We start from the raw sequence: 15,979 nt of genomic DNA on the forward strand, positions 1-15,979 counted from the left end.
GCTGCTGCTTCCTCAGGGCTCTGGTCAGGAATGCTGGCAGCTGCTACTTCCCCTGGGCCCCGGACACCCTCCCCCCCGCCGCATATTCACAAAAAGTCAACACTCGTGAGGGGTCTGAACATGGAACCCTTGCGAATGTTGAGACCCTACTGTATAGAACTGGAAGGAACCTCAAGAGGTCAAGTCCAGTCCCCTGATCTCATGGCAGGACCAAGCTCCATCCAGACCATTCCTAACCTGCTCTTAAAAATTTCCCGTGATGTAGATTCCACAACCTCCCTGGTCAATTTATTCCAGGGCTTAGCCACCCTGACAAGAAGTTTTTCCTAATGTTCACCCTAAACTTCCTTGCTGCAATTTAATTCCTTTGCTTCTTCTCCTATCATCAAAGGTTAAGGAGAATATTTTTTCTCCTTCCTCCTTGCATCAGCCTTCCCCACAGATAGTCCCCTGCCTTCAAAATTGTTCTTCAGTTCCAGACATAAAATCTCAGCCCAAAGTCTACGTTTAAAAGACTTTCCCTTCACTACCTTTTCCCCCTTTTCTTCTGGAGAATGAGTTGTGGTATTCAGAGTAGGGAGAACTCCCCCATTTCTTAGTTTTCCAAGACTTGTGTTTCAATTACAATGTCTTTCTGTTTACGATAAAGGTCCATCACTGGTGTTTTCCTGCATTGTAAAAAGCTAGATTCTTAGAACTAATATTGTTGGGTTGCAGAAGCAGGCCTTTCCCACCCGCCTGCCTGGCTGATCACTTCCTTGGTGTGAAGTGGAGCTGAATGTTGTACCATGAATTGAACACCCTATTTTATCTACACAAATTCACAACTGCAGTCTGTATACTTATCTCATAATAACCACCACGTTCAGAACATTACAATAGTTTATAAAGGAACTTATTTGATGTATTTGTACATACAATAACATTGTATAGAGTTGATTCAATCGTTTATTCTTTGGCACGTCACTCTTCTCCCTTTGGTGTCCCTCTGGATCCTGCCTTTCATACTTACCCTTCCTGGGAGATGTACTGTGTGACCCAATAGGTCTATTCAAATTTTAATGCCTGTGTCTCTGTAATTAGTAACCAAACTACAATAATCTTCTTATCATTGAGATTCTCTGTCATCTCATCTCTGCATGGGATTAGATTCAGTGTAGCAGTTATTAATGAACAGAAATTATTACAACTCCTATTTCCTTAAATACTGTGGCAGCACAGAAAAACAAGGAATAAAGGGGCAGAAATGTCTAGAAAAACAGCATTGAAGGATAAGGGATTCCTCTTATAAGAATAATGATTCTTCCATAACAGCTTAAGTCTCCTGCTACTCCACAGGGGTCCATTATAAATTTCCTTAACGTAACTGTGACAACTATCAGACTCCCAATAGTTGCTTAATAGAGGGATCTTTTTATTATCTTTAGTTCAGTTTGAGCCCATTAGAGTTCTCCAAGCTCAGCATAAAGTTAATATCAGATTAATAAAGAAATTGGTCCCAACGATAGTCCAACTCCAAACCAGCTCCAAACACGTATAGCCTTACAAATAGGTTTTATTTTAGTAATTCTGCCTCTCCTCCCTAGATATGGCTAAGCAAACAGGTGAGTCCTACAGCTGATCCTGTGGGTCATCCAGCCAAGCCAGGCTCCAGCGGGACAAGGGGCAAGTGTTAGTAGTACTCAAGGGAAACTCTGTGAATGGCTCCAGGAATGACATCTTGTTTTTATTTAGTTTTCTTTGAGTCATTAACAGTCAGGCGCCACTCCTGCTGAAACGTATCATTATTACAACCACAAATGTTCTTAGTATCCAAAAGGAAGATTTATTCCCGTAGCTAGTTAAAAAAAGAAAAAAATCCAATCCACAGAGACCAAAAAGTAACAACAGAAGAATCCCAGAGAATTAGAGAAATATTAGAACATAACATTTAAAACTGGACTTAAAAGGCCTCTTGTAAATGAGGGCTCCAGATGTTGACAGAAGAGACAATGTGGTTTACAGAGAATAACCAATCAACCAAAGGAACAGTGTACAATCCATGGAAGTTTCCTCCTGGCCAAGTTTATTGGCAGCTGAGTGGAGGAACATCTTTCAGATTTGGCTTTTCAGCGGCAGCTCAATTGACTTGCTTTAGTTGCATCTTACTTCAGCTGCTCTCGAAAGTAGAAATGTTCGCCAGTTTTAAGAACACAGGAACTGCTAAATCAGTTCAGACAAGGGGTCTGTTTCACCCACTAGCTCATCTCCAATTGTGGCTAGTACTAGAGGCTTTAGAGGAAGATGCAAGCAACTCCAAAGTGGAAAGCTGTGGAATAATTTACTCATAAGGGAAAAGTGTATTCCAAGCCCCCAACGGTTAGATAACTGGCCTGTGTCTGACACACAAGCATGTGCACTCCTTCCACATTTCTGGCTCTTTTCGCTTTCTTTTAATTCACAGCAACACAACTCGGTGTTCTCATTATCCAAAATATCTCAGCCTTTCACAAGCTGGGCTGAGCGCCCAGCCTCAATGATCGCCGATAGCAGCGAGTTGCACGAGCTAAAGGCGCTTGGCTCGACAACAGTGCGCTGTGCTGCCGGTCAGCCTCACGGCCTCCCTCCGCGCCCGTGCATGAGGGAAGTCCCTGATCTACTACGGCTATGCCTGACCCCCGCCCCGCTCCAGCACAGCACTATTCCCCTCATCACAACTTCCTCCCGCTTCCCACCGCCCAGCTCGGGCCTGCCCGACGCTGTCCCGGGGGTCAGGGGGACCACAGGGGCGCGCCGCTATACAAGCCCGCCCCCTGCACTGAGCCCGCGCGCGCGCCTCCGCGGCCCTCAGAGCGCACAGCGGTCACAACTGGTGCCTGTCAATCAGCCGGCGCTGAGCGCGGCCCGCCACGCCCCTTCGTGGCAGCTGTCCTCTCCCCAAGCGGAGCTGCCGGGATTGGCAAGAGGTGCTGGGCGGGCAAGAAGAGGCCCCCGGAGGGGGCGATTGGCTGGTGTGACGCTTCTGCATTCCTCTGCCCTCGGAACCGCAGTTGAGTGGGTCTGTTTCCGGACGGAGGTAGTTTTACGTCACGTCCTCTGCGCGACGGCAGCTGGCGTCTTGGAGACGGACGGAGGCCGGGAAGGAGCAGCCGGGAAAATGCTGAGTCTCGATCGCCTTTCCCTGCCGGGGCCCGAGTACCTGGGTAAGGGGCTGGGCTGGAGTGAGACGCAGGAGGGCAGGGACACCGGCTCCTCCTGCAGCCTCTGTCCGTTTTGTCCGGGGAGTCTGCGGGGCAGAGAGGTGGACCCTGGCCTTAGCAGCACGCCCCCACCCCACCGGGGAAGCCCCAGTCTCGGTGCCTGTGCCCATGCGATGGGTTTTAGCCAGGTGTGGGGCAGCCTTGGCTTCAGCACTCGGCTCCTGGGCCTTTTGCGCAAAGCAGGAGCAACCGAAACTATATAATTCTAGCCGGGGGTTTGTCAAGCATGGTTTTAAAAACCGCTTACGGAGGGAGATTCCACCACTTCTCCGTGCAACTCGTTCCAGTGCTTCATCACACACTTAGTGAAATAGTTTTTCTTAATATCCAACTTAGATCGGCCCTACTGCAACTTGAGACCAAGGTTACTTATTCTGTAATCTGTCTCCACTGAGAATCGCCTAGCTCCATCTTCTTTTGAACCTTCCCACCCCGCCCTTCAGATATTTGAAGGTATCAAATCATTCTTCTCGTCTGCAGACTAAATAAGCCCAGTTACCCCAGCTTGTGCTCATAGGTCATGTGTCCCAGGCCCAAGCCCTGTAATTTTGTTGCCTCCTGCTGGAATCTCTTCAATTTGTCCACATCCTTTATGTAGTGGGGGTCCCAACCTGGACACAATACTACAGATATGGCCTCAGCAGTGCTGAATAGAGGGGAATAATCACTTCCTTTTATGTGCTGGTAATACTCCTTATGCAGCCTAATATGCCACTAGCTTTTTTTGACAACAAGGGCACAGTGTTGACTCATAGCCAGCTTCTTGACCCTGTAATCGCCAGATCCTTTTCTGTGGAATTGATGCTTAACTAGTTGGTCCCTAGCCTACAGAAGTGCTTGGGATTCTTCTGTCGTATGTGCAAGACTGCACTCATCAAATTTGTTTTGGAGTGTTATTCACTCCTACTCAAAAGTACCTTACTTCATATAATGAAGTTAATAAGCAGCAGGTTTAAAACAAAAGGAAGTATTTCTTCAGACAACTGCACAGTCAACCTGCGGAACTCTTTGCCAGAAGGTGGTGTGAAAGCCAAGATTATAATAGGGTTCAGAAAAGAACTAAATGCGTGGAGGATAGGTCCATCAATGTTTATTTAGCTAGGGTGAGTAGTGATGGAATCCCTAGCCTGTTTGGTAGAATATAGGAATGGGCAAAAGGGACTGGATCACTGGATGATTAGCTATTCTGATCATTCCCTCTGGGGCATCTTGAATTGGCCATTGTCAGAACATAGGATGCTGGACAAGATCTGACCCAGTGTGGCCCCTGTAATGTTTGTGATTTTGGTATATGCAAATGTTACTCCTCTTGTGAGTAATCCCCCAAGATTTGTTTGATAGTCTCAACTTTCTCTCCAGGTAATCATGTGTATTTTTATTTTTCATTTTTTCTTAGCAATGTCCTTTTTGTTGTTTGTTTTAAATGCAAGATGTGACCAGAGAAAGGAGACTTGGCAATGTTTACAAACTGGGTGGAGATGTAAAAACTGATATATTTCTACAGGTTTATCTTGTCTTCCAAATGTGGAGTCCCTGACTTGCTGTGCCTGCTGTCTCCATCTTGGGAACGGAGAGGGAGCTCTGTTGGGTGTGGGAGTAGGGGATCATTTGATTTGTGTATGGGAGTAGGATCTAGATGACTAGATGGTCTCTTACCCAATTTCTTGAGTGTTCTTTGAAATCAGAGGTGCTCAAGAGTAGAATATGTCTTTATCCATGAAGGGAGCTCAGTTGACAAGATAGAATAACTGGAGGTTTTATTTCTAAAAAATAAAAAGTATTGCTCTGTCAGGGTAGAGTCAAGAAACATCATTCTGTGGTTCTGGGCATTTCTTCTTCATTTTTAAAAGTATGTCCATTGCTTTGATCTTGGGTTCTTGCCAGGATGCTGCTGCAGGAATAGTTAAGGAAAGCATGGTCTTCTCTTTTCTAAATTCATTTATTTATATTGTGTGATAAGTAACAAATATTTTTACTGCTTTCATACCAGGACCAGGTTGAACATAAAATCCATGGCTACGTCTACATTAGCCCCAAACTTCGAAATGGCTATGTAAATGGCCATTTCGAAGTTTACTAATGAAGCGCTGAAATGCGTATTCAGTGCCTCATTAGCATGCGGGCGTCCGCGGCACTTCGAAATTGACGTGGCTCGCCAGCGCGCGGCTCGTCCCGACGGGGCTCCTTTTCGAAAGGACCCCGCCTACTTCGAAGTCCCCTTATTCCTGTGAGCAGATGGGAATAAGGGGACTTCGAAGTAGGCGGGGTCCTTTCGAAAAGGAGCCCCGTCGGGATGAGCCACGCAGCGGTGAGCCACGTCAATTTCGAAGTGCCGCGGCCGTCCGCATGCTAATGAGGCACTGAATACGTATTTCAGCGCTTCATTAGTAAACTTCGAAATGGCCATTTGCATGGCCATTTCAAAGTTTTTTGGCTAGTGTAGACGCGGCCCATATGTCCTACTGTATTTCTTTATCTACTCTGTGTAGAGATTCCCTTCCCTTGCTAGTTGTTAATTCAGGTGTATCCACACTGAAATGAGACCTGCAGGAATTGGCAGATGTTGCTTGAAAGAAACTTTCATCCTCCGCTGAAATGATACTTAGTGACATTCTTCTTTGATTCTCCACTTGTCAGATATAACAGAGATTATAAATCTCCTGCAGCAGTTTTTTAAGGAACCGCTTTTTCTCTTTCCCCAGCTGTGGGTGTTGGTCCTCTCTAGATGGAGCCCAGTGTAGTCTGTGCTAATGTCTTATCTTCTATTGTATTAAAGAGCAAGGGTTCTGGCATCAGTGTGTTGAATGGAAATAACAATGTTAAAATAAACTCAGTGTATGATTTCACTTAATGATTAGAGAGAAGTTGGGATAAGAAGGACAAACAGAGGTTGGAAAATGTTGTGTAATGTCTGAATACCTTACCACTTTTATGCTGAAAGCTCTTTGGTTTGCTGGTGCCAGATGGTTAGGACTGCTCTCAAGTCAGAGTATCTTGTGTATAAGTGGCTAGTGTGCTTGTTTCTCCAGAGTGCAAAGGTGCCTATTATAGAAATGGGCAAGAATCAGAGTAATTTTGTTTTGATCTCTGAATCTATCATCATATCCCCAGCCCAAGCAAATTGCAAAGTATGGAATCTTAACATCACAATATTTCCTTTAAAAATCAGTTATGACATTATTTCAGCCATCTGTGTTTCCTAATCCCTACTGTGCCAAACATTCATATAGTATAGATTGGGTTCTATCCCTAGCAGTTCTCAGGGTAGCAACTGCTAAAATTGTATTGGAATTGAACTGAGAGGAAAGTAGGATGGTAATTTTATGACTTAAAATCATGTTGTGCTGTTATGTGTATATTCCAGGCTAGATAGGAGTATAGAAATTACCATACTGAATCAGAGAATGTTGGACCATCTAGTACAATTTCATGTCTGCAACAGTGGACAGCTCCATCTTTTGAAGAAGATAACAGAATTTGTTTGTTTAGGCAAATGTGAGATAATCTGTACCCCTTGCCTATTGGATGAATCTTTAACCCCTAATAATAGTAAGAGATGGACTTAACTCTTGAAACATGACGGCTACATCTACACTAGCTCCTTCTTTTAGAAAGGGGCATGATAGTGAGCGAGGTCGGAAGATCCTAAGAAGTGCTTCCATGAATACGCAGCACCACATTAGCATAGTGGCAGCAATTTGAAAGTGCCGCTTTCGAATCGCATGCCGTCCACGTAGACGGGGCCCTTTCAAAAGGACACCCAGTCTTCGAAAGCCACTTATTCCTAAAACCAAAGAGAAATAAGGGGCTTTCGAAATCCAGGGGCTCTTTTTTGAAAGGCCCTTGTGTACACGGGTGGCACGCAATTCGAAAGTGGCACTTTTGAGTCATGCGTGGCTGCCGTTATGCTAATGAGGCACTGCATATTTATGGCAATGCCTCATTAGCATCTTCTGACCTCGCTCATTACCATTCCCTTTTGAGAAGAAGGGGCTAGTGTAGATGTAGCCGAAGTTCTATAGTTCAAGCTTTCCTTCAGTATTTAGTTTCCTAATTCCATGTTCTTTCTATCCCTGTAATTATCCAGTCCTTCACTGATTCTTGCAAATTTCTTGGCCTCAACAATATTCTGTGACAGTGAGTTCCGAAGTCTACTTACATGTTGTGTGGAAAAAGTATTTCCATTATCAATTTTGAATGTGCAACCCTTTGCTTTCTGCGTTATGCAAGAGGTTGAATAAACATTCCTGATGCATGTTCTAAAAACTATTCATAAGATTTTTGTTCTTTACTGTGTCCTTTCTTATTAGTTATCTCTAAAGTGAACAGTTCCAATCTTCTCAATATTTTTCCATATGAAATGTTTTCCGTGTCCCTGAACGTTCTTGTTAGTCTCTGAACTCCATCTAATGATCTGTCATTAGTGGTTTTTGAGCTGGACTAACCAGTGCCAAGAGTAGTATTTCAGATGAGGCTGCTCCATTGATTACTATGGAAAATGTATTTTCATTTAAAACACCAAACTGTTCTGTTTGTACTCTAACTTTTTTTGTTTTTTAAATCACGAGTGTGCATTGAGCAGAGTGTTTTTTGAGTTGTCTACAGCTATTCATGTGTCTTTCCCCTGAGTAATTATGGTTAATATAGAAACCTATAAGGTGAACGAATAGCTGTTGGGTTTTCTCTAATGTATGCTGCTGGTATTTATCAACTGCTAATTTCTTCTGTCATTGTATTGTCAATCACTTTGGTTCGTTTGGTTTGGCTATGTTCTTTTGAAGTTTGTCACAGTCTTCTTTGCCGTTGATTAATCTAAATTATTTTCTGTCTTATTCAGATTTTGCCAACTCACACTCCCCTTTTCTAGATTTTTAATATCTATCAGTAGTAGAGTCAGAGTTTCAGGACAAAGGGGATCATTAGATCATCTAATTTGACCTCCTATAGACCCTTCTGGAAGAATTGTAATGGTTCCAGTAATCTGTTTGGCTAAAGCATATCTTCTTCCAGGAGGCATCCAATCTTTAATAGAAGACATCAAGAAATAGACAATCTACCATATCCTTTAGTAGTTTGTTCCAGTGGTGCTGGAAGTTGTTGTTGTTGTTGTTGTTATGTAAATAAGATTTCAGGGTCTGTTCAAAAGTGTCTGATGGTGCTCTCCATTTGGCTAGTGGCCTGCTTATTGACTACGACCCCTGCATTAGAGTGATTTGGAGCCTTTTCACATCTGGGAGAAAGTAGCTGAACATGGATTCATTACTCGCATGGAATCTTACTGTGTCCCTGAAGCCAGATTGCTGGTTGGTCTCTTTGCTTTTCTTTCATTTCAACATTTTCAGTCTAAGCCCTTCTGCAGAGGATTTAACTGTAAGAATTATTCTCAGATGAAACTTGTGTAACAGATTTTTTTTTAATGATTTAGCTGACTTAGGAATTGTTAGACAAGTGTAGTCAAGCAAATTAAGGGCTTGTCTACACTTGCCCCCAACTTTGAAGGGGGCATGTTAATCAGAGCGACGGGAGATTGCTAATGAAGTGCTGCAGTGAATACATAGCACTTCATTAGGTTAATTCTCCCCCACAGCAACTTTGAAGGACAGGAGTAAAGGGACTTCAAAGTAGTGCGGGCACTTTAAAGTGCCTGCAGCTACACACATGCTGGCACTTCGAAGTTTGAAGCTTCGAAGTTGCTGCGGGGGAGAATTTGCCTAAAGAAGTGCAGTGTATTCACCACAGCACTTCATTAGTAATCTCCCGTCGCCCTGATTAACATGCTCCCTTCGAAGTTGGGAGCAAGTCTAGACCCAGCCTAATAGTTTCAAGTGATTCGACCATCTAGTTTTCATATATGATGCATACATTAAAAATTTGGAAAAAGTGTAAGAATCAATACCTAACCCTCTTAAGGGGTACTTGAAAATGAGATAGTACTTTAAAAAGCTCAACAATTATTCTGAAATGACCAAATGTGCTCGTCACAAAAGCTGTTGACTGAGTTTTATTTGCCTAGTCGAAACCCAGTACAAGTAAATGTTTTAGCAAGCACCTTTGAGCCCTTTTTCTTTTTTGCACAGATCTGCCTGTGTAAAAGTCCAGTTCTTTACAGAAGATGACCTTTCTCTAGCCTGATTGATTGTGTCAGGGTGTTGTTAATACCATTATCTGGTTGTGAGATTACTGGTAGTGGTAATTAAACACAAACAAAAACAAGATTAAGTTTCTCTAATCTCATTAAGAAATATGTGTTGCCCCAGGCAGCCCTATCAGGTATTATTTGATTTTTTTTTTTTTTTAAGAGAATCTGAGATCAGCCTGCTCTCTTCTTTTTTCTCATCTGAGATAGGCAACATACCTTTGAGTCCCCTCAATTTAAACACCACAAAAGAGTAACAGAGAGAAAGCCATGCTAGTCTGTATACTATCAAAACAAAAAAGCAATCAGTAGCACTTTAAAGACCAACAAAATAATTTATTAGGTGAGCTTTTGTGGGACAGACCCACTTCTTCAGACCATAGCCATACCTGAACACACTCAATACTTAAGGCACAGAGAACCAAAAATAGTAATCAAGGTTGACAAATCAGAAAAAAAATTATCCAGGTGAGCAAATCGAGAGCAGAGGGGCAGGGTGTGTGTGTGTGTCAAGAATTAGATTGTCGAGTATGCAAAAGAGCCCCTATAGTGTCCCAGAAAAATTGCATCCTGGTTCAAACCATGTGTTAATGTGTCGAATTTGAATATGAAAGAGAGTTCAGCAGTTTCTGTTTCCAAAGCAGAGTGAAAATTCTTCTTCAATAAGATGCAAACTCTTAAGTCATTAACAGAATGGCCCACTCCATTAAAATGCTGGCTGACAGGTTTGTGGATCAGGAGTGTTTTTATGTCTGTTTTGTGCCCATTAACTCTTTGTCTGAGAGAGTTTGAAGCCAGTCCAATATACAAAGCATGTGGGCATTGTTGGCACAGGATGGCATATATGATATTAGTTGAGGAACATGTGCCTGTGATTCTGTGAATAACCTGGCTAGGTCCAGTGATGGTATCTCCAGAACAGATATGTGGACAAAGCTGGCAGCGAGCTTTGTTGCAAGGAAAAGTTCCAGGACTTGTGTTCCAGCAGTATAGACTGTAGTTGTGGGTGAGAATCCTCGTAAGTTTGGGAGGTTGTCCGTAGGAGAGAACAGGCCTGTCACCTAGGGCTTTCTGGAATGTGTCATCCTGATTAAGGGTAGGTTGTAGGTCTTTAGTAATGCGTTGCAGTGGTTTGAGTTGGGGGCTGTAGGTAATGACCAGTGGTGTTCTGTTCTTGGCTTTTTGTTCTTACCACAAAGGAGGCGAGCCGCCCCCATTCTTTATTTTTCACCTGCTTCCCCTGCATGCTATATAAACCCTGGATTCTTATTATCTGTCGTCTGAAGATGTGCCTCTGACCTACAAAAGCTCATTACCCATTAAATAATGTTGTTAGTCTTCAAGGTGCTTTAGGACTGCTTGTTTTTTGGGAGGTCAAATGAGTGTCCAGAGTAGAATTACGTGCAATGTCTTTTTGGTATCTCTAATGTTTTTTATATTGAAGATGATTCTATTGTGTCCAATTTATGTGCTAGCAGTATGGTCTAAATGTATATTTGAAAGAGAAGTTGAGTAGGAAGTATCAGAGAAAACATTTGGCATAGAGAAAAGTGATTTGAAATGAAGAGTAGTCAGTGGGTCAGATGGTTCCAGGGAGACAGCCCCAGATGGTAAGAGCTGCAGATAGTAAGGCTCTTGTGCCAGTGATGGTGAGGTGCATAGAGCAGCAGAGGAAGCCAAAGCTCAGTGATGGGGATGTGTTTAGAGGGAGATGAGGCTTTAGTGTAAGTGTAAGTGAATCTGTGATGAATTTTATAACAAGTAGGTAAGGGTGGCAAGTTCTCTGGGGCTGTGGTGTTTGGGTTCCAGGAATATTCCTGGCCACTGATGGCCCTGTCCGCTCCTTTGGTATGCCCACCAGCTCTTCTTGCCAACCCCAGGCAATGTAAGAGAGCCTGGGAGCCCCTCTCTACTAATGTTGGCAGCACAGTGGAGTTAGATCAGCTTCCTGCCCACGTTCACTCTGCATGTAGCTGCTGTCACATCCCTGGAGCCCTGGGAGAGGTGTGTGTCACTCTCTCCGTGCTGGCCTTGTCCCAAGCAACCCTATGGTGAATGGGAGCTCCCCCTCCTGCCTAGGAGCCACAGCCAGAAGGAGGTGCCCCCAAGTAAGTGTTGCACGCTCTCCTTTCATAAACTGGAACCTCTCCCTCCCCATACTGTCCCACACCCAAACTCCCTCCTAGGGCCTGACCCCTCACCCTTCTGCATCCAGACTCCCTCCCAGACCTGCACCCCCTCCAACACTCCAATCCCCTGTGCCAGCCGAGAGCCTGTACTCAGAACACTACCCCAGATTCCATCCCAGAGCCTTTGGGAAATGGGGGCAGGGAAGGGACTTGGACCCCTTCTGGGCACCACCAAGCATTCTACAAACCTGCATCCCCTGCAAGTAGGGCATTTTTAAAAGCTGGAACTTGCAGCCAGTTGAAAGCAAGTTGAAGTGTTTGAAGGGGAGGATGATGTCGTTTGGGGTAGTTAATATTCTGTGACTTTGTGTAGGGTTGACACTCTGGGAAGCCCAAAGACATGGTAACTATAGTAGACATGCAAATCTGAATAGGTCCCTCCTGTGATGAGTTTGATCACAGAGATCTCGATGGGATTGTCACTTGATGATCTGATCATATAACTGAGCCTGCCTATCTGCTGGGCCAGAAGCTCTGGTTTCCCCCCAGCCAAGGCACAGAGTTGGAGTAACACCCTTCAAGCACAGCAACACAATTGCTGAACCAGCTCAGCCCTGGGAGGACTCAGGTATAGGAACCTGACAACGTCCAGGAGCACAGCCCTCAGAAGGGACCAAAACCCCAGATAAATCTGTCTTACTCTGTATAGAAATTGTACACCGAGAAAGCTCAGGTGGTTCACTCTCTTTATCAGTCAAAGAGAGATGTTCATAGCCTTGGCTCCCCTCCAGGTAAAAATGATTTATAATGGTTATGATAAACAAAAAAAGCATTTTTTATTAAGTATAAAAAGTAGGATTTAAGTGATTGCAAGTGAAAGCAGACGGATCAAAACAAGTTACTAAGCTAAAACAAAACAAAATATGCCAGCTAATCCTAATACACTCAGATTGTTATAAATCATAATTCTCACTTTAGTTGTTGCTCCAGGTAAAATCCTTCAAGACAAAGCTGATCTTTACTCTGCTCTGGGTCTAACTGTCAGAGTTCTTTGTTTTCAGATTTTTTCACGTGTATCCTCTTAGAGTGGGCGAGGCACTTTCAAAACCCAGCTGAATACAATCATTGACTGCTTTCCATTCCTTAAGCAGAAAGGGACATTATTAAGGGCCCAAAAGCAAGCTATCCCGCTGCGTAGGAAAGATAGAAAACATAGCAAAAGACTGCCTTGGCTTAACCAGGAGATCTTGCATGATCTCAAAATAAAAAAGGAATCGTATAAGAAATGGAAACTAGGACAAATTACAAAGGACGAATATAGGCAAACAACACAAGCATGCAGGAGCAAGATGAGAAAGGCTAAGGCACAAAATGAGCTCAAACTAGCTACAAGCATAAAGGGAAACAAGAAGGCTTTTTACAAATACATTGGCAACAAGAGGAAGACCAAGGAGAGGGTAGGGCCATTGGTCAGTGAGGAGGGAGAAACAGTAACAGGGAATTTGGCAATGGCAGAGATGTTTAATGATTTCTTTGTTTCGGTCTTCACTGAGAAATCTGAAGGAATGCCTGACATAGAGAATGCTAGTGAAAAAGGGGTAGGTTTAGAAGTTGAAATAAGAAAAGAACAAATTAAAATTTACTTAGAAAAATTAGATGTCTGCAAATCACCAGGGCCTGATGAAATGCATCCTAGAATCCTCAAGGAGCTGATAGAAGAGGTATCTGAGCCTTTAGCAATCATTTTTGGTAAATCGTGGGAGACGGGAGAGACTCCAGAGGACTGGAAAAGGGCAAATATAGTACCCATTTATAAAAAGGGGAACAAGAATAACCCGGGAAACTACAGGCCAGTCAGCTTAACTTCTGTGCCAGGAAAGATAATGGAGCAGGTCATTAAAGAAATCATCTGCAAGCAATTGGAAGGTGGTAAGGTGCTAGGGAACAGCCAGCATGGTTTTGTTAAAAACAGATCATGTCAAACCAACCTAATAGCTTCCTTTGATAGAATAACGAGTCTTGTGGATAAGGGAGAAGCAGTGGATGTGGTATACCTAGACTTAAGTAAAGCATTTGACATGGTCTCACATAATATACTTATCAATAAACTACGCAAATACAACTTAGATGGGGCTACTATAAGGTGGGTGAACAACTGGCTGGATAACCGGACCCAGAGAGTAGTTATTAATGGCTTTCAATCCTGCTGGAAAAGTATAACTAGTGGGGTTCCGCAGGGGTCTGTTTTGGGACCGGTTCTGTTCAATATCTTTGTTAACGATTTAGATATTGACATAGAAAGTACACTTATTAAGTTTGCAGATGATACCAAGCTGGGAGGGGTTGCAACTTCTTTGGAGGATAGGGTCATAATTCAAAAGGATCTGGATAACCTGGGGAAATGGGCTGAGGTAAACAGGATGAAGTTTAATAAGGACAAATGCAAAGTGCTCCACTTAGGAAGGAGCAATCAGTGTCACACATACAGAATGGGAAAGGACCGCCTAGGAATGAGTACAGCAGAAAGGGATCTAGGGGTTATAGTGGACCACAAGCTAAATATGAGTCAACAGTGTGATGCTGTTGCAAAAAAGGCAAACATGATTCTAGGATGCATTAACAGGTGTGTTGTGAACAAGACACGAGAAGTCATTCTCCCGCTCTACTCTGCGCTGGTTAGGCCTCAGCTGGAGTATTGTGTCCAGTTCTGGGCACTGAAGTTTAGGAAGGATGTGGGGAAATTGGAGAGGGTCCAGAGGAGAGCAACGAGAATGATCAGAGGTCTAGAGAACATGACCTATGAAGAAAGGCTGAAAGAATCGGGCTTGTTTAGTTTGGAAAAGAGAAGATTGAGGGGGGACATGATAGCAGTTTTCAGGTATCTAAAAGGATGTCATAAGGCAGAGGGAGGGAACTTGTTCTTCCTTGCCTCTGAGGATAGAACAAGAGGCAATGGACTGAAATTGCAGCAGGGGAGGTTCAGGTTGGACATTAGGAAAAAGTTCCTAACTGTCAGGGTGATCAAACACTGGAACAAGTTGCCAAGGGAGGTGGTAGAATCTCCATCACTGGAGATATTTAAGAAGAGGTTAGATAGATGGCTTTCAGGGATGGTCTAGAAAGTGCTTGGTCCTGCCATGAGGGCAGGGGGCTGGACTCAATGGCCTCTCGAGGTCCCTTCCAGTCCTACTCTTCTATGATTCTATGAATTTCCCCAGGGTGGGAACCTTTTAATGCTTCCCATTCCAGTGGGAGGGAAAAAAGTCAAATTCAAGATGGATTTCAGCACCAGTTGGCATGGTCTGATGTCTTCATAGGATCAACCACAATTTTGGGCTTACAGGAAAAACAAAACCATTTACAGATTGTTACTTTGAGCGCTGGGCTGTTAAGCCCCTTACATGTCACTAATGGCTTTCACTAGAAATTCTAGGTTAATAAGCATGTTAACACTTTATATTTAACTTCACATACAAGAAAGATATGTGCATACAAATAAAATGTATACATTCAGGGGGTCAGAGGCTCTTGAAAGGTAGGTTACGTGCCCTGTTTTGCATAAAGCATACTGGTTATCCATATTCACTCTATGAATACATAATAAAAGATGGTACGTGCCTGGAAGAGCTTACATTCTATGTGGAAAAGACAAAAGGGAGGGGAAAATGAAGTAGTATCCCTTTTACAGACAGAGAACTGAAATGCAAAGAGTAAGTAAATTGCCCAACATTATATAGCCTCTTGAGTCCTAGTCCAGTGCTGTATCCACAAGACCATATTTCATCTCAGAGCTGTGGTTGCATTACTGGAGACACCATCCCAGTGGAAAGGCATCAAGAGAACCTTGAATATAGCAGCTATGATAAGATCAGAGTGGGTGGAAGGAAATAGTTCTACATTTTCAGGATGGGAAGGCTGTTTGCATTTCATAGGGAAGTTCTCTTTCTTTGTGCCTGCTCTACCTCCTTACTCATCCCCCTTTTCTAGAAAACTATGAGAGTCTGGAGAGTAATACAGCTGCTGCAGTTGCATTACAATTGGAATCTGGATATACACATTTTAAATATGTCTTTGGAACAAAGTTTTTTAACGTTATGGTGGAAAACCCCATACAGGAAGCATAAATAGTAGCCAAAGAGATGTTCATGTGAACATCAATATTTCTTCTTCATAGAGGAACACAGTAAATCTTCCTGTGAGAAGGTAAGCGCCCATTGTTATTCTAAGTTCTGGTTTTGCTGTTAAGAGCCTGGTGTCTTGTTTTTTTCCCCTTCTTCTTTTTTCTGCACTGCTGTTATCATTCTGGAGTAGGCCAAGCCAAAAGAATCTGACCCTGGAATTACTCTGATTTGTTAACAACAAGAAGTCCTGTGGCACCTTATAGACTAACAGATATTTTGGAGCATAAGCTTTTGTGGGAAGAACCCATTTCATCAGATCTGATGAAGTGGGTCTTTGCCCATGAGAGCGTATCC

At 43.3% G+C, this 15,979-nt stretch overlaps 1 protein-coding gene across 3 annotated transcripts in view; it reads left to right on the forward strand.

The window, feature by feature from the left end:
- Positions 1-2,844: 2,844 nt before the first annotated feature.
- Positions 2,845-15,979, forward strand: part of CSTPP1 (centriolar satellite-associated tubulin polyglutamylase complex regulator 1) — a 133,454-nt gene continuing 120,319 nt past the window's right edge. The window contains exon 1 of one of the 3 annotated variants that reach the window (XM_074997621.1): positions 2,845-3,182. In XM_074997621.1, the coding sequence (XP_074853722.1) occupies positions 3,137-3,182 (46 nt within the window). In that variant the 5' untranslated portion in view covers positions 2,845-3,136. Of the gene's footprint in view, positions 3,183-8,434; positions 8,543-15,979 lie in introns of those variants that run through there. The other 2 variants (XM_074997620.1, XM_074997618.1) reach the window with 2 other exon arrangements.

The sequence above is a fragment of the Carettochelys insculpta genome, chromosome 6 (assembly GCF_033958435.1).
Source record: "Carettochelys insculpta isolate YL-2023 chromosome 6, ASM3395843v1, whole genome shotgun sequence".
Classification (NCBI taxonomy): domain Eukaryota; kingdom Metazoa; phylum Chordata; order Testudines; family Carettochelyidae; genus Carettochelys; species Carettochelys insculpta.